This window comes from Vulpes vulpes, chromosome 9 (assembly GCF_048418805.1).
Source record: "Vulpes vulpes isolate BD-2025 chromosome 9, VulVul3, whole genome shotgun sequence".
NCBI lineage: Eukaryota > Metazoa > Chordata > Mammalia > Carnivora > Canidae > Vulpes > Vulpes vulpes.
The window spans coordinates 94,561,455-94,588,233 of NC_132788.1; the positions used below are offsets into that span (position 1 = coordinate 94,561,455).

Here is a 26,779-nt window from a genome sequence, read left to right on the forward strand (position 1 = left end):
TGCTTTTTTCCAAGAACTTTTCTATACGCAATTCCGTGCATATTGCGTTCGTTTTCTGCTTGGCGAGCAAGGGCGGGCATCCTCACCCATCTCGCTCGCAAAGCAGCCCGAGCTCCGAGCCGTGGGGGACACACAGTAGGAGCTCGACAGGCACGTGTGGAGGCCCGGGGCCGCGGAGAGCGCAAGGCCAAGAGTTCGCGGAGGAGACCTGCCCTGCGGGGCTTCGGGGGCCACCGCGAGGCCTCCCGCGCGGCGGACCCCGGAAGAGGGCGCTGCAGGACCAGCGCCCGCTACCACGCCCGCCGGATGCGCGCTCTCGCGCGTGCGCCGGCGGCGGCCGGGTCCGGGCGCCCGCCTGATTGGCTGCGGCGGCGCCTCGAAGTGGCGTTGCGCGTGCGCGCTTCCCCCGCGCGGGCCTGAGTGGCGTGTAGCTCCTCGACCTCCGTGGTCCCCGCCGCCGCCCCGGCTCCCGCTTCGGGACGCTAGTACCCGCAGCCCGGAATGTTCCCGGAACTCAATAACCTTCTCAACACCACCCCTGACAGGGTGGAGCAGGTAGGACGTCGCGCGGTGGGAAGGGGGGGCGGGTCCCGGAGCGTGGCGGAAGACCACGGCGCCGGATGAAGCACTTGTGTACCGTGGGAAAGACGCGACGTCGGTGGGCACGGGGGCGCCTGGGAATTGTAGTCCCGGGAAGGGCCGCCCCGGGAACTGGGCTCGGCGCTGGCCCCGCATACTTTCGAAAGTGCCCGGGAAACGGTCGACTGTGCAGTGGCTTACGTTCCCAGACGTGTACTGGGGTGCCCTGTGCGTCCTCCCTGGGGTGGGCGTCCCGGCGCCCAGAGCAGGTTGCCTGAGGGTCGGGAGTGAACACTCTTCCTCCTCTTCCTCTTCGTGGTCTTGAATGATGCTCTTCCAAATTGCTCTCGGTCAGCGTCGGCTTGGATCAAGTCGGCCTTGGACACAACAGCTTCGCCACTTTGTTTTTTCCACCCTCCTTCCCGCAGTCCGGGGCATCCCGAGATTTTTCACATTTTAAACCTGGAGTGTTACTTCTCCCAGGAACTTAACCGGGTTTATTTTATAACCTTTGTCTTCCTAAGGAAATGGCAAGCTCCTCCAGGCAGCTAAGACACCACGTGTACCAGTCAGGCCTTTTTTTTTTTTTTTTTTTTTTTAAGATTTTATGTATTTATTCATGAGACACGCAGACACAGAGGCAGACACAGGCAGAGGGAGAAGCAGGCTCCATGCAGGGAGCCTAACATGGGACTTGATCCCGGGTCTCCAGGATCACACCCTGGGCTGAAGGCAGCGCTAAACATCTGAGCCACCGGGCTGCCCCCAGTCAGGCCTTTTTAATAGGCAAATTACAGTTTTTAATAGACCCTGTGGATTTCAGTTCCCCAAGCCAGCAGGTGGCACTGGCGACCTTGCTAGTTAGTACTGGCACCTCCTAAGTGTTCACCCCAGGGCCAGAGTAGCGAAGTAATGGAGGATCAGAGTGGGCACCAGGAAATGACGGCACTGGAGATGACCCTCAAGGTCTGATAGTCCAATCTTTCATGTTCTATAAGTGAAAAAAAGTCAGAACATGGAAGTGTTACCTGGTACCACTTGATCCCGACCTCCCCTATCACTGACAAGGAACTGGAGATGGCAAGAGCAGGGCAGCCAGCCACTGTGGAGACCATCTCTAGGGGTCTTTCCAGGACTTTCCATGATTAGAGCTCTGCCTGAAGCAGTGTCCAGGGCCACTGGGGTGAGAACCTTGTCACTGGAGGTCTCTGTCAACTACTGCCACTCCCTTCTCCCCCACTCTGTTGGACAGAATTGGTATCAGAAATAGGAAAGAAGTTGGATCAGATTAGTTTTTTTGAAGGTCCATTCCAATCTTGGCAGGCTGTGATTTTTGTTGGATTCTGATGGTAAAAGCTTCTTTTGTTCAGGATCTAGTTCTCCCAAGACTGATCCCTGAGTTACCAAAGTGAATGAGGAAGAGAGGCATTTTATTCTTTGTCTTGGGAAACTGGAAGCTGAGATAGGCTTGCTGCTTGTAAGTGACTTAATACCAATCACTTTAATTGTTGGCTTTTCCAGAGTTTTGACTTATTTTCTTCTTTTTGGTAATCCGTGTGTGTGTGTGTGTGTGTGTGTGTGTGTGTATGTGTGTGTAGATACTGACCTCTTTCCAGGGAGTCTAATTCACCTTTTTGTGTTCTTGTAGGGGAAACTGACTCTACTCTGTGATGCTAAGACAGATGGCAGCTTCCTTGTGCACCACTTTCTCTCCTTCTACCTCAAAGGTATAAGACTCGTTGATGCTGTAAAAAGAAACCTAAGGCAATGGGAATAGTATTTTTTTTAAAGATTTTATTTATTTATTTATGAGAGACACAGAGAGAGAGGCAGAGACACAGGCAGAGGGAGAAGCAGGTTCCATGCAGGGAGCCCGATGCGGGACTCCAGGATCAGGCCCCAGGCCGAAGGCGCTAAACCACTGAGCCACCCAGGGATCCCCTGCAACGGGAATAGTATTAACCAACCAGGGGTTTGATGTTTGGGTAACAGGTTACTTGACTGTCTTGTTCCCTGCCCATCCCTCCCGAAGGGTGATATATACTCTCTGTATCCATGTCCTAGTTTCCCTTCTCTACCAGTGTGTGGACACTGTCTCACTGAAACTCTTATGTGGCCTCCTGGTTTAGTTGCTCCTCATTCCTTGTTTATCTTGAGATGGTTTCTAAAGAACGTAGGAAAAGGAAAACTGAAGAGCCACTGTAATTTATATATGGAAGTAGATAATAAGAAGAAAACAGCCAAAATGAAAAAAAGACTCCTTTATCAACTGATTCTCCTTGAGCCCCTACTGAGCCAGGTCAGGATAGAGGGTAGAGTTCGCACTCTTAGTCGTAAAAATCCATAGCTCTGAAAGTTTTCTTTTCCAGGTGATGTTATTGTCAGCACTAAAAGAGCAAGAGAATCTGTGGATAAATTATTAGAATAATTATGTTCAGTAAGGTAGCTAGAACTTCTTTCTGCTCCTCTCGTAACTTTTTGGATATAAGACCAGTTTTTAAAAAAATCAACTGTATTTTAGTACATCAACAGCAAACAGAAAAATATTTTTATTTTTTTATTTTTTAAAAGATTTTATAGGGATCCCTGAGTGGCACAGCAGTTTGGCTCCTGCCTTTGGCCCAGGGCGCGATCCTGGAGACCCGGGATCGAATCCCACGTCGGGCTCCCGGTGCATGGAGCCTGCTTCTCCCTCTGCCTGTATCTCTGCCTCTCTCTCTCTCTGTGTGTGTGACTATCATAAATAAATAAAAATTAAAAAAATATTTAAAAAAAAGATTTTATTTATTTATTCATAGAGACAGGGTCCCGGTGCATGGAGCCTGCTTCTCCCTCTGCCTGTATCTCTGCCTCTCTCTCTCTCTGTGTGTGACTATCATAAATAAATAAAAATTAAAAAAATAGTTAAAAAAAAGATTTTATTTATTTATTCATAGAGACAGGGTCCAGGGTCTCCAGGATCACGCCCCGGGCTGCAGGCGGCACTAAACCACTGTGCCACCGGGGCTGCCTGAAAAATATTTTTAAAAAACCACAATTTATTTACAATAGAACAAAGTACAATATCTAGCAATACACGTAACAGAAGTACATCTTAGGGTCAATGAAATAAGATATAATTATTATATAAGAAAAAAGTGCATCTTAAGATCAGATTGGTTGTGTCAGGTTGCAAGGCCCCTTGCGTCTGTCTAGACCTGCCTCAATGCTTTTGTTTCCAGAAGTATGGATTCTATGAGACTGATTGTAAGCAAAGACTTCATCAAAAATCTGTTTTGTTTTCTAGCTAACTGTAAAGTCTGTTTTGTGGCACTCATCCAGTCCTTCAGTCACTACAATATCGTGGGACAGAAGTTGGTAAATATTGAAGACCTCCTCAGTGCAGTCTCTGAGTATGTGGGTCACGCAGGTGTGAGTGGGGCCAAGGCTAGGCTCCTGTGTTTGGATTGTAGAGAACTTAGCAGGAGAGCCACTGAAGAAATCATGGAGTGCTGAACCCCTTATCTGAAGGGCTAAGGCCGCATCTCTACCTGTTTTATTAATTTAGAGTTTATAGAACCAGATCTGTTGTTAATTAATCAAATGCAGCTCTACTGACTCTGGACCAGTTAAGATTTTCTCCTCAGTGTGCGCTTTAATCTCAGTTCTCCTGAGTTGGAGATCACAGCTTGGTCTTCCACCAAGTTGAATGCCTCCTACTGTCTCCCTAAGTTTAGGGCTTAGGACCCAAATGTGGGGGGAGCTGCTTTTGTCACTTGTTCCTTACTTCATATTTGTCTGCCCTTCATCTTGTCAGATGCAGGTAGGCAAGAATAAGATGGCCAAGAGGGTGTTGAACCTTCCGGCTTAGCCTAGGCCATCACCCATGACCTATGACCAGGGGGACTTACTGTTTTGTTTCTTGTTTTTGTTTCGGTTTTTTTGGTCTTGTTTTGTTTTTAATAGGCCAGCCTTAGGAAAAGAAGCAGGCCACACATTAGGAGTGATCATTGAAATGCCAGTGTTCTTACTGGGCCATGTCTTTGCCCAATGTCACTCTGATGGGGAGAAACACATGAGAGGATGAGAGGAGCATAGACCCTTTCCCATCCTTTGCAGAGAAGGAGGAAATTCCTGTGTTAGAGGTCAGAGCTTGAGCTCAGGGAGAACGGTCATGTCAAGAATACACATTACATTCCACGTCTGTGAAGTGTGTCTCTGTGACTCTGGTATCTGTGTTTCTAGATGAGAAATCTGTGTACACTCATGTCCAGATTGGCTACTTTCCTCTCACCTTTGAATCATTATTATCAACACAGCAGGAATGGCGTGCACAGTACTGGGCAGGTGAAGGGCTAGAGTGTGAGCCTCCACACTCTTGGTGTGTTATTGAACTGCCATTAGTAGCATGGTAACGAGCAAGAGCAAAGGTAATAAATAGGAGTCTTTCTGGCTACCAGGGGTGGCTGTGGAGCTAATGGTGCTGCATAGTGGAGGGCACTGGAGTGCGAATGAGCAATTGAAACTTGGTTTAGGGGCATGAGGAGCCTAGTCTGTTTTTGCATAGATTGAGCAGCTGGGTTGCATATATATATATATATATATATATATATATATATATATATATATATTCTTTTTTTTTTTTTTAAGATTTTATTTATTCATGAGAGACACAGAGAGAGAGAGAGAGAGAGGGAGAGAGGCAGAGACACTGGCAGAGGAAGAATCAGGCTTCAGGCAGGGAGCCCGACGTGGGACTCGATCCTGGGTCTCCAGGATCAGGCCCTGGGCTGAAGGCGGCGCTAAACCGCTGAGCCACCCGGGCTGCCCTGGGTTGCATATTTAAATTGTATCCATCTTTGTTTGTCGAAATGCAGATTCCTGGGCCCTGCCTGCAAAGCTTCTGGTTCTGGAGTTGTGGTGGCACTCAGGGATCTGCCTTTTTAATCGAGTGACACAAGAGCTTCTTAATCGGGTAGTTCATGAAGAGCCATATTAAGTTCTGGTCTAGGGGCACCTGGCTGGCTCAGTCCAAAGAGCATGTGATTCTTAATCTTGGGGTCATGAGTTTGAGCCCAAGCCCTATGTTGGAGGTAGAGATAATTTTAAAAATAAAAAAACTTAAAAAAAAAGTCTAGAGCAGGGGTTGACAAACCATAGCCATATCCATTTGTGTATGAATTGTGTGCGGCTGCTGTCACTCTACCGAATTGAGTTAATTACAGCATAGACTGTATGGCCTGCAAAGCCTGTTTTGCCCTTTGCAGAGAAACTTTGCCCACCTTTGAACTAGTGCATCAAGAATTCATTTTGCTTAGCTCTCATGAGAGTGCCTCCTCAGAGAAGAGGAAAGAAAACAAGAACTTGCTGGCGATAAGATCTTCGTGTAATACAGGCAGTTTGGCAGTTATGATCTATGATTTATGTTATTGAAAGCCTCAGAGCAGGTCTGAGGTCCTCTGCCACTGATGGGCACACAAGAGGGTTTGTGAAATTCAAAGCCAAGATCTGGCCCTTCTGCAACAGCATTTTTCAGACCTCGGTCATTCTCCCACTGTTTTGTTGTCATTATGACTGTGTCTAAATGTACATAACGTTTAAATACGTACACTTGAAAAGGAAGTTTTATGACACAATTGCAGATTAAAAGCAAGTATTCAGGGGTCATGAAAATGAATATGTGAGCAAGGTGTCAGTTTTTTTTGTCAAGTGACAAATGTAAAGGCACACCTGAGCACAGTGGGGATTGTGAGTTGGGAACATCCAGTGGAAAGAAGTCATAGGCCCCATCCGAAGGTGGACAGGTGCACATTTGCAGGGTTTAGAGTGTGTCCTGTCCTCTTTTGTGAGCTGGAGTGACCTCTACAATGGGTTCCCCTGCGGGACATGGTGATTCACTCTCCTCTGTGTTGTTTAGGGTGTCAGCCTGACTGCAGCACGGGAATGTGGACAGCTTGTGTTCCTGGAGGGTCTCAAGTCTTCCGTGGATGTCTTCTTCCGGGCTCAGGCGGAGCCACACCCTCTGCAGTTCCTCAGGTCAGCCAGCCTGCAGCCCTGCTCAGAAGTGCACACCTGGTAGGTGGGCCCATACCGGGCTCGCCATGTGATTCTTCCCCCAACTATGCTGGGGACGCAGCTGGCTTCAGTTAGCAGACACTTCCCTGGTGTTGCAGCTTTAACAGAAAGCCCTTGGCTTTGTATGGCTCTATATGGCTGACCCAGATGCTATGGAAAGCATTATTTGCTGGGAGTATAGCAGAAGAGTATGTTTTTCCCAATCCTGGCTCAGAACCCTAGAACACACTTTTATTCTGTTTTTGGCTTGATACAGGGCTCAGCAGAGTATGGGCCATGGGCCAGCTACCTGCTTTTGTAAATAAAGATTTATTGGAATAGCTGCATTCACATATTTGCATATTGTCCCTGGCTCTCTAGCACTCCAACCAGCAGAGTTGGGTAGTTGAGACAGAGACCATATGGCCCACAAGCCCAAAATACTACTGTTGCCCTTTAAGAACAAGTTTGTTAACCCCTGGGTTTGCTATTTTGAGATTGGTTTTCCTGTTTCTTGTCCTTGAAGAGTGTCAGCCACAAACATAGCTCTGTGCATACTCCTCACCTGGCTGCTGTTCTTCCTCCACTACAAAAGAGTCCATATGGGAAGTCTCCCCACCGCCGCCTCTCTTAGACTCAGCCTTATGCAGCAGCCTGAAGGCCATGTAGAGTCAGAAGGTCTTGTGCCCTGACTTTGTGTGATCTCACATACAGCCTATTCTGTTTCTGAATCTGGGTGTCTTTGTCTGAATGATGGGCCTGGTTATACCTCACCCCCAGGTTGTGGGGGTTGTCTTCGCTGTTAGCGGTGCTCGGATGTGGAGTGTGGGCCTGTGCCTAGGCCCTGTACTCTCGTGCTTTCTGAGCCTCTTTTGCTGGGAAGTGACTGCCAGGGGTAGTCACTGGGGAGGCGGAGGTAGCTGGGCCATCTTGTTCAGAAACAGGTGGAATCTGTTAGGTACACAAACAGCCTCAGACCTTGGCCTGTCACCGACAGGTCACATGAATTGCTGTTTAGCTTTTTGTACACATTATGACCTCCCGGGAAGGCTTCTCCTGCTGGCCCAATCCAGGTTAATCTTCTGATGCCCTAAGATCTGAGGCTCTCCCTCAGAGAGGGGCTGTGTGGTGTTACTTGAGAATCCAGGAGACTGACTGCTTTTGTGTCCCCCAGTTTCTAGCACAGTGCTTTGTACCTCGTAGGCCTCAAGGAGTGTTTGAAGTGCAGTTTGCTCATGTATGCATGCATTCCTTTTTCTTTCCAACCAGATCAGGAGCCCCTTTGGCTGAGGACTGTGATCCAGTTCTTTGCCTTCCCCCTCCTCTGCCCCGCCCTTTTCCTGTGGTGTTGCTTGGTCCCAGATAAACATTTGTAGAGAGTGATCGATCCTTGCCTGATGTTCCAGGGAGGCTGATGCTGGGAACCTGCAGCCCCTGTATGAGTTTGTACGAGAGGCTCTGAAGCCCGCGGACGATGGGCAGGCTGCGTGGAGGTGCCCGGTGCTGCTGGTGGATGACCTCAGTGTGCTGCTGAGCCTGGGCATGGGGGCGGTGGCTGTGTTGGACTTCATTCACTACTGCAGAGCTGCTGTGTGCTGGGAACAAAAGGTATGGATTGGCTTGCTCTCTGTGCTCCTGCTTGTGGCCTCCATGGGCCCAGAGGGGTCCATACCTCCCTGGCTTGCAGTGATCTTTCTTGTTTATTTGCGTGAGGGTTTGGGTTTACTCTGGTAGGCCCAAAATCTTTTGGTCTCCCATGCTCCACTCCCCTACTTGCCAATGCAAAAAAATAAAGCCCTTAAAATTAAAAGGTTGACCAGTACTGTCTTGAATGTGGCCAGTCGTGTGTGGTACTGTACCGGTCCTAGCTCTGCACACACTCCCTTATGTCTTGGGATAAGTCATTATCACTCTGCCTGTGTTTTGATCAGTTGAGATGTAAACTGCTTTAAAAAAAATTGTGAGATGTGATGCAAGTATAGGACATAACCTTTATTGTCAAATTATGTGGCAGAAATGGGCATTTTGCTAAAACAGAGAGTTAAACAATGGTGGTAGACCCACCTATGAAACAGGAATGGCTGTTGTGCTTGCCTCACAGGAACCCAACTGTAAGAGTTTAGTGACATGCAGCTTGCAACACATCCGCACGGCATCTGCCCCACAGTGACCACTCTTCAGCATGTGGTGGTGCCCTGTGTGGTCAGGCTGGGGTGCTGGGCAGCAGTTGGGGTGAACTAGTGGAGTCAGCCAGGGGTGCATATACCCAGCGATATGTGTTGAGCACCTCCTGTGTGCAAAGACTTGCCTGACAGTTGGGTTCAGGAGAACTTCCAGGGCCGTATGGCCATAATCACAGGGCTGGGAGCCAGGTGACATGGAGAGAATGGGAGGAAGAGGGAATGGAACAGTCGTGGATGCCTTGAGCAGCAACACTGAGGCAGGCACAATGCCTGCAGCTTAACTTGCTTTGTGACCCACTGCCACCCTTGTTTTGTAAAAATGTTTCTTATAGTTAAAAAAGTAAAGAGTGTGAGGAGGACTTTAGTAAAAAGTAATTGTCTCTTTCCCAACATGTATATTCTTCTAGAGAGTCTGTGCAATTGTGAACCTGTTTTACGTATGTTTGTGTCTCTGCATTTTTTATGTCACTGCCATGCCATTTCATAACATAGTATATTTTGGCATCCTTTGCCTGAAACAACACACAGATGGGCCACATTCTTTTTAACAACTGGACAGTCTTCCTTTGAAAGGACTTACTACTATTCAGGGTATCCCCTTCAACAGCTCGGCCTTCCCTCCAGTTCTGGTTGGTTAACTCCTACTGGCCCTGTTGACTTGGCTCATGTGTGCCCACCTCCTTGACTCTCTCTGGGCCAGATAGGATGCCTCTTCCCTGTGTTCACTCAGCCCCTCCTGCTCCCCTCTTCTCCGTGCTGCGGGGTCTGGCTCATGCCGAGCACTCAGGAGCAGCTGACCAGATGACCAGGAGCCTGGTAGAAAGGTGGCACTTGGGCTGATATGGAGGACCATAGGCCAAGCCAAGCCTGGTTTAAGAGGGATTGAGCTGGTAGTGTAGGTTGGATGTGCTGGTGAGGCTGGAATTAGGGACCTAGAGCACAGGCAATGGTCCTTCCCACGGTGGGGATGATTGCAGCAGCAGCAGCAGCAGCAGCAGCATGGAGGCTGATCTGGGTAAAGACATGCAGGGGAGTGAAGATGCTGCAAGCCCAGTGATGGCCCTGCTGGGGGGATTGAATTTGCATCTTGATTTCTCTGTTGTAGGGAAACATAGTGGCCCTGGTACACGACAGTGGAGACGCTGAGGACGAGGAGAACGACATCCTTTTGAATGGCCTTAGTCACCAGAGCCACCTGATTCTGAGGGCCGAGGGTCTGGCTACTGGCTTCTGCAGGGACGTGCATGGGCAGGTACACAGGGGCTCACTGGGCATCAGCTCCTCACCCTGCGCCTGAGCCAAGACTGTACGTGGGATCGTGTCGGGCCCCAGGGCTTGTCTGGTTGGGGTGTTCCTTCAGGTGCTAGGGCAGCCTCAGGAGTTGTGTGAATGCAAGGCAGCGTCTGCTCCCGAGGGCACTAGCCTCAGGTACTAGTGCATGTTTTCCATGGTGACCCCATATGCGACCAAAGCGGAACTCTCTAAAAAGGAAACGGCCATCTAGAGCAGAATGCTGGGACCCTGCTGTCAGAATGGAAGGATGCTTCTGCGGGACCTCAGCAGGCTATGAATAAGAAGTTAGTGCTGCTTCTTTTAAAACACAAACCTGGGGGGAACCATACCCATAGCTGGGGTGGCTGTCACCCCCTCTGTTGCCTCTTACCAGAATGTTTGAGAACTCAGGCAGAAGCCAAGGGTCCTGCCTTGGGACGGAGGTCAGGTTCTAGCCCTTCGGAGGGCTGCCATGGTTCTCTGCCTCCTGGACCTTCTCTTTCAGAGCCATCCCCCAAAACCTCCGTCACAGCTTCCAGGTTAGCTTGACATTGACCACTCTTGACCTATGAGGCACGGGTGGGAGTTTTGGCCCGGAGTCATTCACGGGCAGGTACAGAACAGAGAACAAATATGGGCAAGCCAAGGAAAGCCATATCAGTGGTGTGTGTGTGCACAGCATGAGGAGAGGGTTTTGCCCAGCAGCTTGGGCCGTCTCTGAGGCCAGTCCCCCTGAGCATTCTAGCAAGCCTCTCATTGAGACAGATGAGGATAAAATAAATTAATGTACTGACTCTAATGAGTTGATTTTCAAAATCAGTGTAGCCAACAAAACCACGCATAGAAAAAAAGACCAAAAGGGAACACATAAGAATACCTTAGTGGTTTTTCTCTGGATGGCGACTTTTCTTTCTCTTTCTCTTTCACAATTTCTGTGATGAGTGGCTGTCACTCCTGTAATGAAGGGGAGTGATCTCTGTAGTTGTAGTTAGCTGGTAAGAAGCTTTGTTTTAGAAGTGGGTCCCATGGCTGCATGGCACCTGACTGGGACCTCTGGAGGCCTCGGTCGCAGGTTGTGGAGGAGGCAGGGACTTGGGGGCTGCTTCCCTTTCATTCCTCTTGTCCCGTAGCTGAAGATCCTCTGGAGGACACCATCACAGCCTGCAGCCCAGCGGGACCGGAGCCTCACTTACCAGTACAAGATACAGGACAAGAGTGTGTCCTTTTTTGCCAAAGGAATGTCTCCTGCTATTCTGTGACCTGATTGAGAAGCAAACATGGTGACCTTCGACTGTTTTCAGACGTGAAAGATAAAGCACCCGGCAGCAGTGGACCTGTACACCTTTGAAGTGGCATCTCAGCCTGGACCGGCAGCCCCACTGCGACACGGGGCAGGGGAAGGGTGCTGTGATGGCATGCCTTCGCTCCCCTGGGCCCTGTTAGAAAGCACAGAAGGACCTGCAACCTGGCCTCTGTGGAGAGGGACGGGCTGAAACAGGGTGAAAGTGGTCCCAGGAGCCTTTCATTACATCTGCGTCAGCCTCAACCGCCCATTTTTGCTGTCGCCTTTCACAGCCAGAGTGGGTATGATTGTACCAGCTAGGAGACAGTTGGCAGGCCTCCGGGCGACACTGTGGATAATCATGGCTGCCGTGAGGAGAGTCCTCATGTCGTGGCTTCCTCGTAGTGGACTGTCTCATCCACTGCATCCTGCAGAGATGTTTGCCCTTCAGTCCAGTCAGAAAACCAGCTTCAGGAGTCTGGGCAGCGTCTCAAGGCTGTAGAACAGGCTACAGGGAATGGAGCCTGACTCTGGAGTCCTCACTCGCTGACTGAGCCTCACAGAAACCAGGGGCAGGCTCCCCACTCGGGTCACCGGCTCGCTTCCTCCTGGTTTTCTGTGGTGAGAAGGGTAGAGAGTGTTCTTACTGCCAGGCAAGATGGGGCCTTGGCAACTTGCAGCCTCCCTCAGACGTGAGCTCTTGCCCTAGCGTCCCAGAGATGCCACACAGCCCATCAGCCAAGATCACCCGGGAGTGGACGCCAGGGGCCTTCCATAAACTGGGTACATTTTTGTTGTATGCAAATAAAACACTGATTCTAAAAGTAAATAACACTGCTCTGTAGGGATTGAGGAAATTTCATATCTATTGTTTAATTTTAACTTTTCATGTTTTTTAGTTTTTGTCAAAGGGAGCAATTCATCACTCCTCAATTCATACTCTTGTGTTACTTATCCCACTGATAACCAGTAACATTAGCCATTTTTTTCCCCAAAATAACACAGACTTGGTAGAATATTTGAAAATTATGTGTACAAGTCACTTGAGAAAGTGGTTATTAAGATCTAATGAGGGACGCCCGGGTGCTCAGTGGTTTGGTGCCGCCTTCGGCCCAGGGCATGATCCTGGAGACCCGGGATCGAGTCCCACATCAGGCTCCCTGCATGGAGCCTGCTTCTCTCTCTGCCTGTGTCTCTGCCTCTCTGTCTCTCATGAATAAATAAATAAATAAAATCTTTTTAAAAAATCAATAAATAAAAAATAAAAACACTTGTGGAGAAATTAATACCCTCTTTAAAAAAAATTTTTTTTAAAGATTTTTAAAAATCTATTCACAAGAGACACACAGAGAGAGGCAGAAACATAGGCAGAGGGAGGAGAAGCAGGCTTCATGCCAGGCTCCATGGGACTTGATCCCAGAAGTCCAGGATCACACCCTGAGCTGAAGGCAGATGCTGAACCACTGAGGCATCCCAATATCCTCTTATTAGATGTTTTTTATTATCGGAAAATAAATGATCTGATTTTGTGGAACTTTTTACATTTTTTTTTTTTTTTTAAAGTAGGCTCTATGCCAACAGGGAGCCCAATGCAGGGCTTGAACCCATGACCCTGAGATCAAGACCTGAGCTGAAATTAAGAGCTTGATGCCTAACCAACTGAGCCACCCAGGTGCACCTGATTTTGTGGATTTTTCTATGGTGTCTTTGACATAGGGATGTAGGTGACTTTTTAAAATTTATAACTTATCCTATAGTTTTTCTAAACTACTCTATAATTTTCCAATTGATGTTTCTGAATTTTTAGATATTTTTCTTGTTTTCCTTTTTTCAGATATTAACATCTGCAAATATATGCCAACCTTGCTTAATTTTCCTTTAAGTAGGGAAAATTTTTTATTGAAGTATAGTTGACTTATTTTTTTTAAGGTTTTATTTATTTATTTGACAGAGAGAAAGAGCACAAGCTAGCAGAGGGGTGGAAGGAGAGGGAGAAACAGACTCCCACTAAGCAGGGAGCCCGATGCAGGGCTTGATCCCAGGACGGTGGGATCATGACCCAAGCTGAAGGCAGATGTCCAACCGACCAAGCCACACAGGCACCTTGACTTACTAGTTTCAGGTGTACAACATAGTGATTTGACAGTTATATACATTATGAAATGCTCACCACCATACAAGTAATGGTAATTCTCATCTGTCACCATGCAAAGTTATTACAATATTATTGACTATATTTCCTATGATGTATTTTGCATCCCTGTGACTTACTTATTTTATAACTGAAAGTTTGTACCTCTTGATCCCCTCCACCTATTTTGCCTATCCTCCTACCCCCCTCCTGTCGAGGGACCACCTTCTCTGGATTTATGTATCTTTCTGTTTTTTATTTGTTTTTATATTCCATACGTAAGTGAAATCATGTTATTTGTCTTTCTCTGAGTTATTTCACTTAGTATAATACCCTCTAGGTCCATCCATGTTGTCACCAATGGCAACAGTTCTCTCTCTCTTTTATTAAAGTTTTTATTTATTTGAGAGAGAGTATGAGCAGGGGATAGGGGCAGGAGGAGAGGGAGGAGGTGACTCTTCACTAAGCAGAGAGCCTGTTGTGGGGCTTGATCCCAGGACTCTGGGATCACAACCTGAGCCGAAGGCAGACACTTAACCAACTGAGCCACCCAGGTGCCCAGTTCATTCTTCTTTATAGCTGAGTGATATTCCTGTGTGTGTGTGTCTATGTGTGTGTGGGATCTTCTTTATCCATTCATCTATTAATGGGATACTTGAGTTGCTTCCATATCTTAGCTGTTGTAAATAGTGCTGCAATAAACATAGGGGTGCATTATCTTTTCAAATTAGTATTGTTTTCTTTGGGTAAATACCCACAAGTAGAATTACTGGTCATGTAGTATTTCTATTTTTAATTTTTTGAGGAACCTCCATATCTTCCACAGGAGTTGTACCAGTTTACCATCTCATCAATAGTGCATGAGAATTCCTTTTTTCTCCACATCTTCTCTGATACTTGTTATTTGTGTTTTTGATTCTAGCCATTCTGACAAGTATGAAGTGATAGCTCATTGTGGTTTTGATTCGCATTTCCCTGATGATGAGTGATGGTGAGCATCTTTTCATGTGGCTGTTGCCATCTGGATGTCTTCTTTGAAAAATGTCTATTTAAGGTCCACTGCCCATTTTTTAATTGGACTTTTTTTTTTCTTCAGTGTTGAGTTGCAGGAGCTTTTTATGTATTTTAGATATTAACCCCTTATCACATATCATTTGCAAATTTCTTCTATTTGGTCAGTTGCGTTTTCATTTTGTTAATGACTTTCTTTGCTATGCAGAAGTTTTTTTAGTTTGATGTAGCTCCAATAGTTTATTTACCCCCGAATAACTTTAGTCAGCATTTTGAAATTTGTTAAGAGTGGTGTGAAGGTATTTACTGTCTTCATTTCTGTTTTTAAGGGAATAGGAAGCATTTTTTAGAGTAATTCTTTTAAAATACATTAATTATCAAGTCAGTGAAATAACTTTGGAAAGGGAAAGGAAAAGGAAATGCTCTTTAGGCCTGGGTGGCTCAGGCGGTTAAGTGTCTGCCTTCAGCTCAGGTCGTGATCCCTGGGTCCTGGGATGGAGTGTTGTATCGGGCTTCTTACTCCCTGGGAAGTCTGCTGCTCTCTCTCTCTCCCTCTGCCCCTCTCCACCGCTCATTTTATTCTCTCTTTCAAATAAATGAATAAAAATCTTAACAAAAATTTTCCTCAATCTCCTGTCCCCCCTTTTATAGTTTAATAAGTAATTATTAGTGAATTCTGTACTTTCTCAGCCTTATTGAAATATCGGCACTATTTTTCCTGTGGATGATTTGAGAGCATTTCTCTGCTGTGTGAGCCCTGGATTCTTTTTATAGCCTTGTCTTACTGGTATTTGTTGTATTTTCTATAACCTGCTATTTATGTTAGGCTTGCTAAGATTTTTAAATTAATATTATTGAGATATTATGCAATCTGTATTTGTAAGCAAAAATGAGCTGTAGTTTTTTGCTTATCTCTTTGAGCTTGGCTGCTTGAGCATTAGGACAACATATGCCTTGGAGTACCTGTATAGCTCAGTTGGTTGAACATCTGACTCTTGGTTTCAGCTCAGGTCATGATCTCAGAGTCCTGGGTTCAAGCCCCATGTCAGACTCTGCACTTGGCAGGGAGTCTCCTTAAGGATTCTCTCCCCTCTTCCCCTACCCCTCCTCCCTCAAATAAATAAAAAAATCTTTAAAAAAATAGCAATATATGCCTCATAAACCATGTTGAGGAATTCACTATATTTTATATACATTGAAATTCTTAGTGTTTTTTATCCCAGATTAGGGCTTGCGTTGGTCAAGGTCAAGTAGTTTTTTGATGTAGTTTAAAAATATTTCTTTGTTATTGGTCTGTATATATTATAACTTTGTTGTGCCAGTTTTAGTACTATTTATTTCTGAAATAGTTATCCATTCAATTTATTTTTTATTTTTTATTATTTTTTTTTACTAAGGGAGAGAATGAGAGCCTCATTCTCCCAAGCAATGGCTCTTAGAGCTTCTACCAGGCCCGTACAAGTCATGTTCACTCATGACTGTTGGCCAAAGCAAGACATGTGACCAAAGATGACACTAGAGAGGGAAGTGCACTCACCCTGCCTGGAGGCACCACTGTCACTTGACAATGGGCATGCCTGTGTGTATGATCCCTTCACAGAAAGGGAACAGGGAATAATCAACTGTAATGATATTACTCACGTTACACTCAGGTGTCCTCTCCAAATTACCATCAGGACTCAGGTGTCCTCTCCAAATTACCATCTAAAACCAGAGGCCAGGGGATCCCTGGGTGGCTCAGGTGGACACTCCAAACACTTAGGTGTCCTCTCCAAATTATCCTCAGGACTCAGGTGTCCTCTCCAAATTACCATCTAAAACCAGAGGCAAGGGGATCCCTGGGTGGCTCAGCGGTTTAGCGCTAACCCTAACCCTAACCCTGCCTTTGGCCTAGGGTGTGATTCTGCAGTCCGGGGAGCAAGTCCCGTGTCGGGCTCCCTGCATGGAGCCTGCTTCTCCCTCTGCCTATGTCTGCCTCTCTATGTCTCTCATGAATAAATAAATAAAACCTTTAAAAAATAAAAGCAGAAGCCAATCCCAAATACAGAGCAAAATCGTAAACGTCACTTTAGACCAAGGTCAGTTGTCTCCACTCTTGTTTAATTTCCCTGTGACAATAGTGTGATGGGGAGGGAGGGAGGCAAAACGTGGGTGGCATTGGACAGGTGGTCCTGAGTCCAGTGGAAATGAATGGGTGTGGAGGAGGGGGTATGACTGAAGAAACCTTAGAAGGGGCCAGGGGGCTACACCGGCAGAAGAGCCGCTCCTGAGTCCAACCTTGCATTATGCTAGATCTACATCTTAAGCCGTCCGAGAGCTGCTGTCCCTGAGGGCAGGATTAGGGTCTGCCCTGGGGTAGGTGGGGCTGATCCGTATACTCGAGACCCGGCCCCGCGAGAGCGAGAGGGATGCGATCGGGATTCCCGCGCGGGCCCCGGGCAGCATCCCGGGGTGGCCAGCGCTGGGCGGGCCAGGACCTGTGCCGCAGCGCGGGCGAAGCCTCCTCCGTTCCCCTGTGTTAGGCTCAGTAAGGAGACTTGCTCGCCGATGAGTGCTCCGCTCGGCACCCGGCACAGAGTAAACGCTCAGCGGACGCGGCTGTGACACGGGCCGTGTAAAAACGGCTAAATGCCCGTCGGCGAATGGGAAACAGCACCCTAAGCCCGCCATCCAGACATATCCACCCACTACGCAGCCGCAGCACCCAGACCCCACCTTCTCCGTGGATGTCTTTCAATAAAAAATGAGATCGTACGTTACAGCTCACTTTGCACCATCTTTCAAGCACAAGTTTCAACATCAGTTAAGTATTCATGAAACTCATCCTTTAAAAAGACTGCGGGGAAACTCCTTTTATGGACAAGGTTTATCGACCCATCTGTATTTGTTGTGCCTCTATCTGTATTGTCACTTTTAATTTTTTGCTGTTTTCAACGGGGACCTAGGCATCTTGTGCACGCCCTTGATACCTCTCCGCGAAGTGCTGTGGATCCCGGTGCGGTCCTCAGGGCCTTGCCGCATCTTCAAGCCCCGCCCCGCCGCCCTCCCGTCCCCGCCCGGGACCGTCGCTCTCCCTCCCTCCGGGGAGCGGGACGGGCATCCGCCAGGGGGCGGGCGGGAGCCGCGGGCGGGGCTCGACTACGCATGTGCGCACCGCTGGAACACGTGCGGGGGGCGGTGAGGGCGGGAGGGGAAAGGTAGGAGGTGAGAGGTGAAGGGGCGGAGAGCTGCGCGGGCGCCCGGCAGCCGGGAGAGGAGGGCGGGCACCACGCACCGGACCGCGGGCCGGGAGCGCGCACGCCGCGCCCCGCCCGCCGCCGCCGCCGCCGCCGCCGCCGCCGCCACCACCGCCGCCGCCACCGCCGCCGCCGCCGCCGCCCGGGAGCTGCTTGCTGCCGCCACAGGTACCGCCGCGCGTGTCCCTACAGCGCCTTCCGCCAGCCTGGGCTCGGGCCTCCGGCCGCGCGGCCCCGGGAGGTCGGGGCTGGGGGCCGCCGGGGCTACGGGCGCGCGGGCGTGGGCGCTGTCCAGCAGCCGTGCGGGCCGGGAGACCGCAGCCGCGAGAGGGGGCCGGGCCGCCGCGTCCCCACCCCACCCCCACCCCCACCCCCGCCCCCACCCGGGCCGCGCCCCCGCCCGCGCGCCCGCGTCCCCACCCAGCTCCTGGCCCCGGGGGAGGGGGTCGCGCCGTGCCCGGGAAGCGGCGCTTCTAGAACCTGCTTTGGGGCTGTCTGGGTTTCCACGGTGCGGGGGGGAGCATGCTGTCCACTCCTGCCTCCCTGGGGCCGTGTCTGGTTTTGAGGCAACACGTAGCTGCTTTGCTGGGTTTTGCTTGGCTTCTAGTTTTGTGTTTTGCCCAAGCCCAAACTTTGCTCGCTCACGTTGCCTGTGTTTACTGTGTTGCCTCGTGTTTATTGTCTCAGTGTATCATGCGGGATTATAACGTCACGGTGGCATCAGTTGCAGGGAGCTTGGACCATTAGAAGCGCAGAAAGTTGCACAGGTGGAAATGCTGTCGGCGGGAGGGGGCGGAGGGTCCCTGCGGGGGCCCTGGCAGGAGCTGCCCCTCTGTTGGGCTCCTTGCTTTCCCACCTTCTGTGGCTCCGTGATGATAGTCGTTCCGGGGATTTTGTAACCGTTCTCGTGAAGAAGACCTAGGGAAGGTTTTCTTAGTGATGCTAGTGTAGTGTTTCTCTTTGGAAGCCTGACTATACCGTGTCTTACTGGTGTGCTGCAGTCTCAGGATATCCTGCTAAAGATTGGAGCTAGGATCAGGAACGTCTGGTTTGTGTTCCCGAGTGCTGCCTAACTGACCAGCTGTTTCTTTACCCTTTGTAATCTTTTTTTAAATGGTGCCATTAAAAAAAAAATTTTTTTTTGGAGCATAGTTACATTACATTATTTTCAGGTGTACAGCTGTGATTCAACTTCTCAGTATATTATGCTTATCATAAGAGTGGTTACCATCTGACGTGTATCTGTTCTTTTTTCAAGTAGGCTCCACGCCCAGCTTGGAGCCCAACCGGGGGCTTGAACTCATGACCCTGAGATCAAGGCCTGAGCTGGTATCAAGAGTCAGCCACTCAACTGACTGAGCCACCCAGGCCCCTGTGACCTGTACCTTTTTTAAGTGCATGTTAATATAGTTTTGGCTTTAGGTGTTTTACACATTTGCAGCATTCCCATGAGGCATATGATGTAAAACAAACAAAATATATGTAAATGTATCTTCATATTCATTTTTTTGGCCATAGATTGAAAGAATTCTCATCTATTTTGAACTAATCTGGTGGTTGAGACCTCTCTTTTCCTATTGTGCAAAAACAGTGCCTCTCCTGAGGTCTCCATGTGCTTTGTAATCTTTGATTTGCCCCCTTCTCCATCCCCATCATACAGTTTACTGTTGTGAGGTAGGTAAAAAATCTACTCCTAGTTTATGATTAGAAGATGAAAGCAGAAAGATGATGAATAGCCCGAGGTCATGTGTGAGCAAGTAAACTGTCCAGTTGCAAAAAGCAAACCATGCCTATGGGGTCAGTACTCATGCATTTATTAACATTTGGTGGCAGTCTTTAGGGATGCTTACTCCCTTGTTATCTAGTCATGCTTATGAATCTGTCCTGAGGACCCTGGAATGACACTTAGGTTTATGTGCTGTATGTTTACCCTCACCATTGGTAGCCATTTACTGTGGCCAAGGTTAGTTATATTGGCTCTGACAGGTACTTTGGGTTTTTTTTGTTTTTTGTTTTTTTTTTTAAAGATTTTATTTATTTATTCATGAGAGGCAGAGAGAGAGAGAGAGAGAGAGAGAGAGAGAGAGAGAGGCAGAGACACAGGCAGAGGGAGAAGCAGGCTCCATGCAGGGAGCCCGATGTCAGGCTCGATCCCGGGTCTCCAGGATCACACCCTGGGCTGAAGGCAGGCACTGAACCGCTGAGCCACCCAGGGATCCCCTGACAGGTACTTTGTATATGGCTTATGTCGTCACTTCCATTTGAACAGATGAGATGACTGCCCCTTATACAGAAGTTGGGTTTCCTGAGTAACCCACTTTATAAGTGGTGGATCAGGCCTTCAAACCAGATCTGCCAAACTACTGCCAGAGCTGCTTCTACTGTAACTTGCTTCCTTCCTGAATTGGCTGATGAAACAAAGTCCAGATGACTTTTTTCCCCCCCCCTGCTGCCAGAAGTAGTAATTGTCAGTAAAATATTTATTGAACACCTGTGCTGTGTAGGTACTGTGCTAGGTACTCTAATAATAGCTTATCTCATTTAATCATCATAGTAACCAGGTGAAATGATACTGTTATCACCCCCCTTTAATGATGAGTTTTATAGATGTTATCTGACTTGCCCTGGGTCACCTGCTGAGTTAGAGGTAGAGCCCAGGTACAAACCCAGGTTTGCTTGACAACAGTCCATGCTTTTATGCTCTTCTTGCACCTGCTGGCCTCACAGTCCTCCACTGCCCATTGGCAGGAGAGAGGTAGCAGAAGGTGATGGGGTGAAGGGAAGAAGCCAGCATCACAAGATCCAAGTCAGAGGTGTGGAACTCAGCAGGAAGGAGACAGCAATTTGGTTGCTGCATTTGATAGCTTCCACTTGAGTGGCTGGCGATGCTGCCCTGTCCGAGAATGCTTGCAGGGTTGCTGGGCCATACATAAGCTTTTCAGGGGAGTCGAAGGAGTCCAAGGATGCAGGGTGTGCGTGCATCAAGGATGCTTGGAGGTCTCGGGGCAAAAAAATCAAAACTGATCTTTATGTTTATTTTAGCTTTACTTAATTTTTATTAGGTTATTTTATAATGTATGCTATTTATTACAGTAGTATATTTAACATATACAAATATACATATATTAGGATGTATACATAAATTCTTATGGGGGTTCAAATCAAATAACATTTTGAAACTACTGATTTACTTGATATTTATTTAGCATTTGTATCAGATAGGTAAGTTGTGCTAAGTTGGAAGTTTAGTGAAATTCAGTGTAATTCCACATAATCAGGGAGAATGGGATTTCGTATCAATAACCAATTATAGGGGCACCTGGGTGGCTCAGTGGTTGAGCCTCTGCCTTTGGCTCAGGTCCTGATCCTGGGATTGAGTCCCACATTGAGCCTGCTTCTCCCTCTATGTCTCTTCCTCTCTCTGTGTGTCTCATGAATAAATAAAATCTTTAAAAAACAAACAAAAATAACCAATTATAAGTTACTTTAAAAATTGCAGTCATGATTTTATGAAAGAGGATCTGGTATTTTTATGGTCTTTATGTCTCATATGTAGCAGCAATCTTAAGTTTGAAGCTATAGTGACTGATATAGCCCTTTAGAAATTAAAATTTTGTTGAACCTCTTATATTTTGAACCTGTTAATGTCAGAAGCAAGAGAAACTAAAATAGTTAATGTAAATGTGGCAGTTGTAATAGTAGTATTTGTGCTGTTCGCCAACTTTAGAGTATTTGCAAATCTTAGATGATATTTAGATATAGTTAGATATATTGAAATTCCAAATATGTTGATTCTTTACCACTTCTTACAAACTAGGTTTGGCTTTCTTCAGGTCACTCCACTGCAGTGGTTGGTACATTATATCAAAACAAGCAATTCCAGAATTCTACCTAATTTAAAAAACATCTTTAAATTATCTTCCAGCTTATTTCACAATTGAATAGATTAGTGTTTGTTCAGGAGTTGAGGTTAAAATAACAGAAAGGGATTTGAGCAAGAAATATATTCCCTTAGCAAGATAGGTGAGACCTTATTAATACTTTCTCAGTATGAATGAAAGTATGAAAGTTCTCAGACTTTAGTGTGAATCAGCATCACCTGGAGGGCTCATTTTAATCCCACTTCACTAGAGTCTCTCACTCTGTAGGTTAGAGATAGGCCTTGGAATTTGAATTTCAAACAAGTTATCAGGTGCTGCTGCTGCTGGTCTATGGATCTATACTTTGAGAGCCATGGCTCTGTACAAGTGCACCTAAAACCAAAGCATGATGCCAGGGCTTACATATTTCACACTGATTCCCATCAGCGTCAGTCAGTTGTATAGTATAGTTTTGCCAAGTACGTAACTGGCTCTTGTTTTTAGACAGTTCTTATTTTTAGATGATGTCATAAATGAGATTTCATTCACAATTATATTGCTATATATTTTTTACTGTAACACTATATAAATTTCTTGAAAAGCTAGAAGTATTTTTTTTTAATAATAAATTTTGAAGAACAACAAATAGGCAGGTGTGCATGTGCAGTTTTTGTCTGTAATCCCAGTGGTGACCACTAGCAGGCTTCATTGTTGCTCATTCTCTTGTTCTCAATCAAGCATTCTCTCTTTATGATGGGATGGTACTGTTTTGTGTCTATTTTTTGTTGTGTGTGAACAGAGACACTAGTCTACAACATTTTTGTTTTTTTTTTAATTTAAATCTCTTTTTTTGTGTGTGTTTCCCAATAACTTGAATCCTTTGAACAGCTTGTTGTGTTTGGCTGTGGGTTGTACCTTTCAGAAGACTATACTATTACTCAGCAAGTCTTCAGTTGTGGTTCTCTTCAACAGTCTTCCATATACCCTTGCTTTCATGATCTTCCCCAGGCTGGCCTGCCCAGCCCTTCTTCCATACCAGCTCTTGATGCTACTTCATCTCCATGAAGGTCCCTTCTTTCTAGTCTGAGCCCTGGTTGGGTTTGGACATGCATTCTAATTTGTCCTCCCTGCCACAGTGACTACTGGAAACATCAAGACCTGCCTTTAGCAAACAACAGAGAATGTTGCATATCATATTCTTGTCAGAGAGGAAGGGTAATCTTGAATTCTTCACTTCCCAAATGCCAGTCCTAAGTTCATCTGTGAGAAAGCACATTCATCAGACTGTGCTGGAAGGTGTTTTAATGCACACATTGCAAGCCATATTTTATCTTTGGGTGAAGTCAGATCATTAGGAAGCAACATAATTCTGGCCCCCTTTCCAGCTTTTTGATAAACTGACTTTGCATGGCCCCATCAGCTTGCATTGAGATCTATGTGAGAAGCCCCCAAGAAAGTCTGTGAGGCCAATTAGAAATTTCTTCACCTTCAGTGCCTGGAGTGAAGAAAGTGAAGTTCCCTATTTCCTTTTTTTGCCCAGTTTTACATCAGATTGTTTTTTGTTGCTGTTGAGTTTTAAGAGTTCTCTAAGTATGCTGGATAGTAGTCTCTTTATCAGATACCTGATTTGTAAATAATTTTCTGTGTGCTGTCTTTTTATTCTGTTGATTGTATCTTTTGATGCACACAATTTAAAACTGTGCCTCTTCTAAGCCACTGGTTTGATTTTGTCTTAACGTATAACATGAACTATGTCAATAATGTTTCCCTCTTTGTGTTGATTGTTAGGGAGCTCAGAGTCAGGTTTGTATTCAGAATTCTATGACTTGTGCTTTCTGTGTTAAGATTACTAATATTCTGTTTAATGGCTAGTTATTTTGCTTTTTCAGATTATACCATAAAATATATAACACATTTCATCCCTGTTCTGAATGTTACTGTGATTATATTGTAGCCAAATATTTGTTCCCATCCTATTTCCTTTTTTTCTGATACACTTGAATCTCTCCTCCCCCTGTCTTCCTCCATCCCTTCCTGTGTACTCATTCTTTGTTATTGTTGTTTAATTTTTCTGCTGTGGTAAATATACATAAAACTTACCATCTTAATCATTTTAAGTGTACAGTTGAGTAGTATTAAATACGTTCATAATGTGCAGCTGTCATTCCCATTCTTCTTTATTTCTCTTTTCATCTTGCAACACTGAAACTCCTTACCCATTAAACACTAACTCCCTATCCCCTCCTTCCCTCAGCCCCTGGCAACCACCATTCTACTTCCTGTCTCTATGTTTTTGTCTACACTAAGTACCTCATGTGAGTGGAATCATACAGTATTCGTCTTTTTGTGACTGGCATGTTTCATTTAGCATGATGTCCTCATGGTTCATCTGTATCATAGCATGTATTAGCATTTACTTCCATTTTATTTATTTTTTTTTAATTTTTTTTTTTATTATTTATTTATGATAGTCATACCGAGAGAGAGAGAGAGAGGCAGAGACACAGGCAGAGGGAGAAGCAGGCTCCATGCACCGGGAGCCTGACGTGGGATTTGATCCCGGGTCTCCAGGATCGCGCCCTGGGCCAAAGACAGGCGCCAAACCGCTGCGCCACCCAGGGATCCCTACTTCCATTTTAAAGCTGAATAATAGTCTGTGGAATTTATGTGTTGCATTATGTTTATTCATTTATCTATCCATTGGTGGACATTTGGGTTGTTTATACCTTTTGGCTATTGTGAATAATGCTGCTATGGACATAGGTGTATGAATATTTGTTCAAGTTCCTGTTTTGGATACATACATAAGTGCAATTGATTATATAGTAATTCTATGATTAATTTTTTGAAGCACCACCATACTGCTTTCCACAGTGGCTGTACCATTTTACATTCTCACTAGCAATGCACAAGGGTTCCAATTTCTCCACATCCTTGCCAATACTTGTTATTTTCTGTTTTGTTTTTATTTTGTTTTTGGATGGTAACCATCCTAGTGGGTGTGGGGTGGTATCTCATTGTTTTGATTTGCATTTCCCTAATGGTCAGTGATATTGAGCATCTTTTCATGTGCTTATTAGCCATTGGTATATCTTTGGAGAAATGTTTATTCAAGTTTTTTGCCCAGTTTTACATCAGATTGTTTTTTGTTGTTGAGTTTTAGGAGTTCTCTAAGTATGCTGGATAGTAGTCTCTTTATCAGATACCTGATTTGTAAATATTTTCTGTGTGCTGCCTTTTTATTCTGTTGATTATATCTTTTGATGCACACAATTTAAAATTTTTTATGAAACCAGTTTGTTTTTTTCTTTTTTAAAATATTTATTTATTTATTTATTCATTCATTCATTCATTCATTCATTCATGAAAGACACAGTGAGAGAGAGAGAGAGGCAGAGACACAGGCAGAGGGAGAAGCATGTTCCATGCAGGGAGCCTGATGTGGGACTTGATCCTGGGTCTCCAGGATCACGCCCTAGGCTGTAGGTGGCACTAAACCGCTGAGCCACCGGGGTTGCCCTGCCCTATTTTTTTTTTTTTTTAAGTAATTTCTGTACCCAGTGTAGGGCTTGAACTCATAACCCTGCTCACGATCAAGACTCACATGCTATTCCTACTGAGCCAGGCAAGCGCCCCCTGCCCTGTGTTTTCTTTTCTTTCTTTCTTTCTTTCTTTCTTTCTTTCTTTCTTTCTTTTTTTTTTAGAATTTTTTTTTTTTTTAAGATTTTTAATTTATTTATTCATAGAGACAGAGAGAGAGAGGGGCAGAGACACAGGCAGAGGAAGAAGCAGGCTCCACTCAGGGAGCCCGATGTGGGACTCGATCCTGGGTTTCCAGGATCACACCCTGGGCTGAAGGCAGTGCTAAACCGCTGTGCCACCAGGGCTGTCCTTTCTTTCTTTTTTTTTTTTTTAAATATTTTATTTATTTGCAAGAAAAAGAATGAGAAAGAGATCACAAGCAGTGGGGAGGGGCAGAGGAAAAAGCAGGCTCCCCACTGAGCAGGGAGCTGATGTGGGACTTGATCCCAGGGTCCCTGGACCCCAAGATCATGCATGACCCGAGCCAAAGGCAGATGCCTAACCAACTGAGCCACCCAGGCTCCCCCTGTTTTCTTTTAAGAATTTTATAGTTTTTGGTCTTAAGTTTAGGTCTTTGAACATTTTCTTAACCTTTAAAATTTTTTTTTTAAGATTTTATTTATTTATTCATGAGAGACAGTGAGAGAGAGAGAGAGAGACAGGCAGAAGGAGAAGCAGGCTCCATGCAGGGAGCCCCACGTGGGACTCGATCCTGGCTTTCCAGGATCAGGCCCTGGGCTGAAGGCGGCGCTAAACCGCTGAGCCACCCGGGCTGCCCCTTTTTAAAAAAAATTTTTTTAAATAATCTCTATACCCAGTGTGGGGCTCAAACTCACAACAGAACCCTCAGATTAAGAATCACATGCTCTTCCAACTGAGCCAGCCAAGTACCCCAGATCTTTGAACCTTACATATTCAATCTTGCTAAATTTTGTAAGGGGATAAATTCTTAAAAGGTTTTGTAAGAATTCATTCTGAAGGACTTTGTTTATTAATGTTCATTATGGTAAAATTCAGATATATACAAAAGCAGAAAGCATGAGCCTTTGTGTGCCTATCACTTAGTTATATCTGTCATTTACTCAACTCAGGGCATTCTTGCTTCATCTGTATTCTCCTCTCTTCCTCTTTTTATGTTTTTCTTTTTATTTTATTTATTTATTCATGAGAGACACAGAGAGAGAGAGAGAGAGGCAGAGACATAGGCAGAGGGAGAATTAGGCTTCATGCAGGGAGCCTGACATGGGACTCGATCCCGGGTCTCCAGGATTACGCCCTGGGCTGAAGGTGGTGCTAAACCTCTGAGCCAGCAATTCCTCCCCTGGGTACATATCCCCTTTTTTTCTTTCTAAGTTATTTGAGGGTTTTTTTTTTTGGTGTTAAAATATACATAACAAAACTTACCATTTTAACAATTAAAAAAAATATATATATATGGAATGCTTCACAAATTTGTGTGTCGTCCTTGCACAGGGGCCAAGGATGTATTGTTCATATATTACTATATGTGCTCCTTAAGTGAGCACCATTTTAACCATTTTTAGATGTACCATTCATTGGCATCAGATGTATTCACAATGTTGTACAACCATGACCACTGTCTATTTCTA

At 46.0% G+C, this 26,779-nt stretch overlaps 2 protein-coding genes and 1 pseudogene across 7 annotated transcripts in view; 2 read left to right on the forward strand and 1 right to left on the reverse strand.

Moving 5' to 3' along the window:
* Window positions 1–370: 370 nt before the first annotated feature.
* On the forward strand, window positions 371–15,632 carry ELP6 (elongator acetyltransferase complex subunit 6). 5 transcript variants are annotated; one of them, XR_011994410.1, is made up of 8 exons: window positions 371–555; window positions 2,228–2,306; window positions 3,866–3,936; window positions 6,476–6,594; window positions 8,019–8,220; window positions 9,901–10,047; window positions 11,198–13,946; window positions 14,959–15,632. XR_011994410.1 is itself a non-coding variant. In XM_025989041.2 (7 exons), the coding sequence occupies exons 1-7, from the start codon at window positions 502–504 to the stop codon at window positions 11,324–11,326; spliced, it is 801 nt and encodes a 266-aa protein (XP_025844826.1). In that variant the 5' UTR covers window positions 371–501; the 3' UTR covers window positions 11,327–15,632. The 5 variants fall into 5 exon arrangements, 4 of the variants coding, with proteins under 4 accessions (XP_025844826.1, XP_025844821.1, XP_072577127.1 ...); XM_025989041.2 differs by having other exon boundaries at window positions 11,198–15,632; XM_025989036.2 differs by having other exon boundaries at window positions 381–555; window positions 6,476–6,633; window positions 11,198–15,632.
* A 2,141-nt stretch (window positions 15,633–17,773) lies between these two features.
* Window positions 17,774–26,779, forward strand: part of SCAP (SREBF chaperone) — a 67,750-nt gene continuing 58,744 nt past the window's right edge. Inside the window, exon 1 of one of the 2 annotated variants that reach the window (XM_072721024.1) lies at window positions 17,774–17,895. The gene's annotated coding sequence lies outside the window, so the exon portion shown is untranslated. The remainder of the gene's footprint in view (window positions 17,896–26,779) is intronic. The other variant, XM_072721022.1, reaches the window with a different exon arrangement.
* LOC112913336 (U6 spliceosomal RNA) lies at window positions 26,598–26,695 on the reverse strand (annotated as a pseudogene).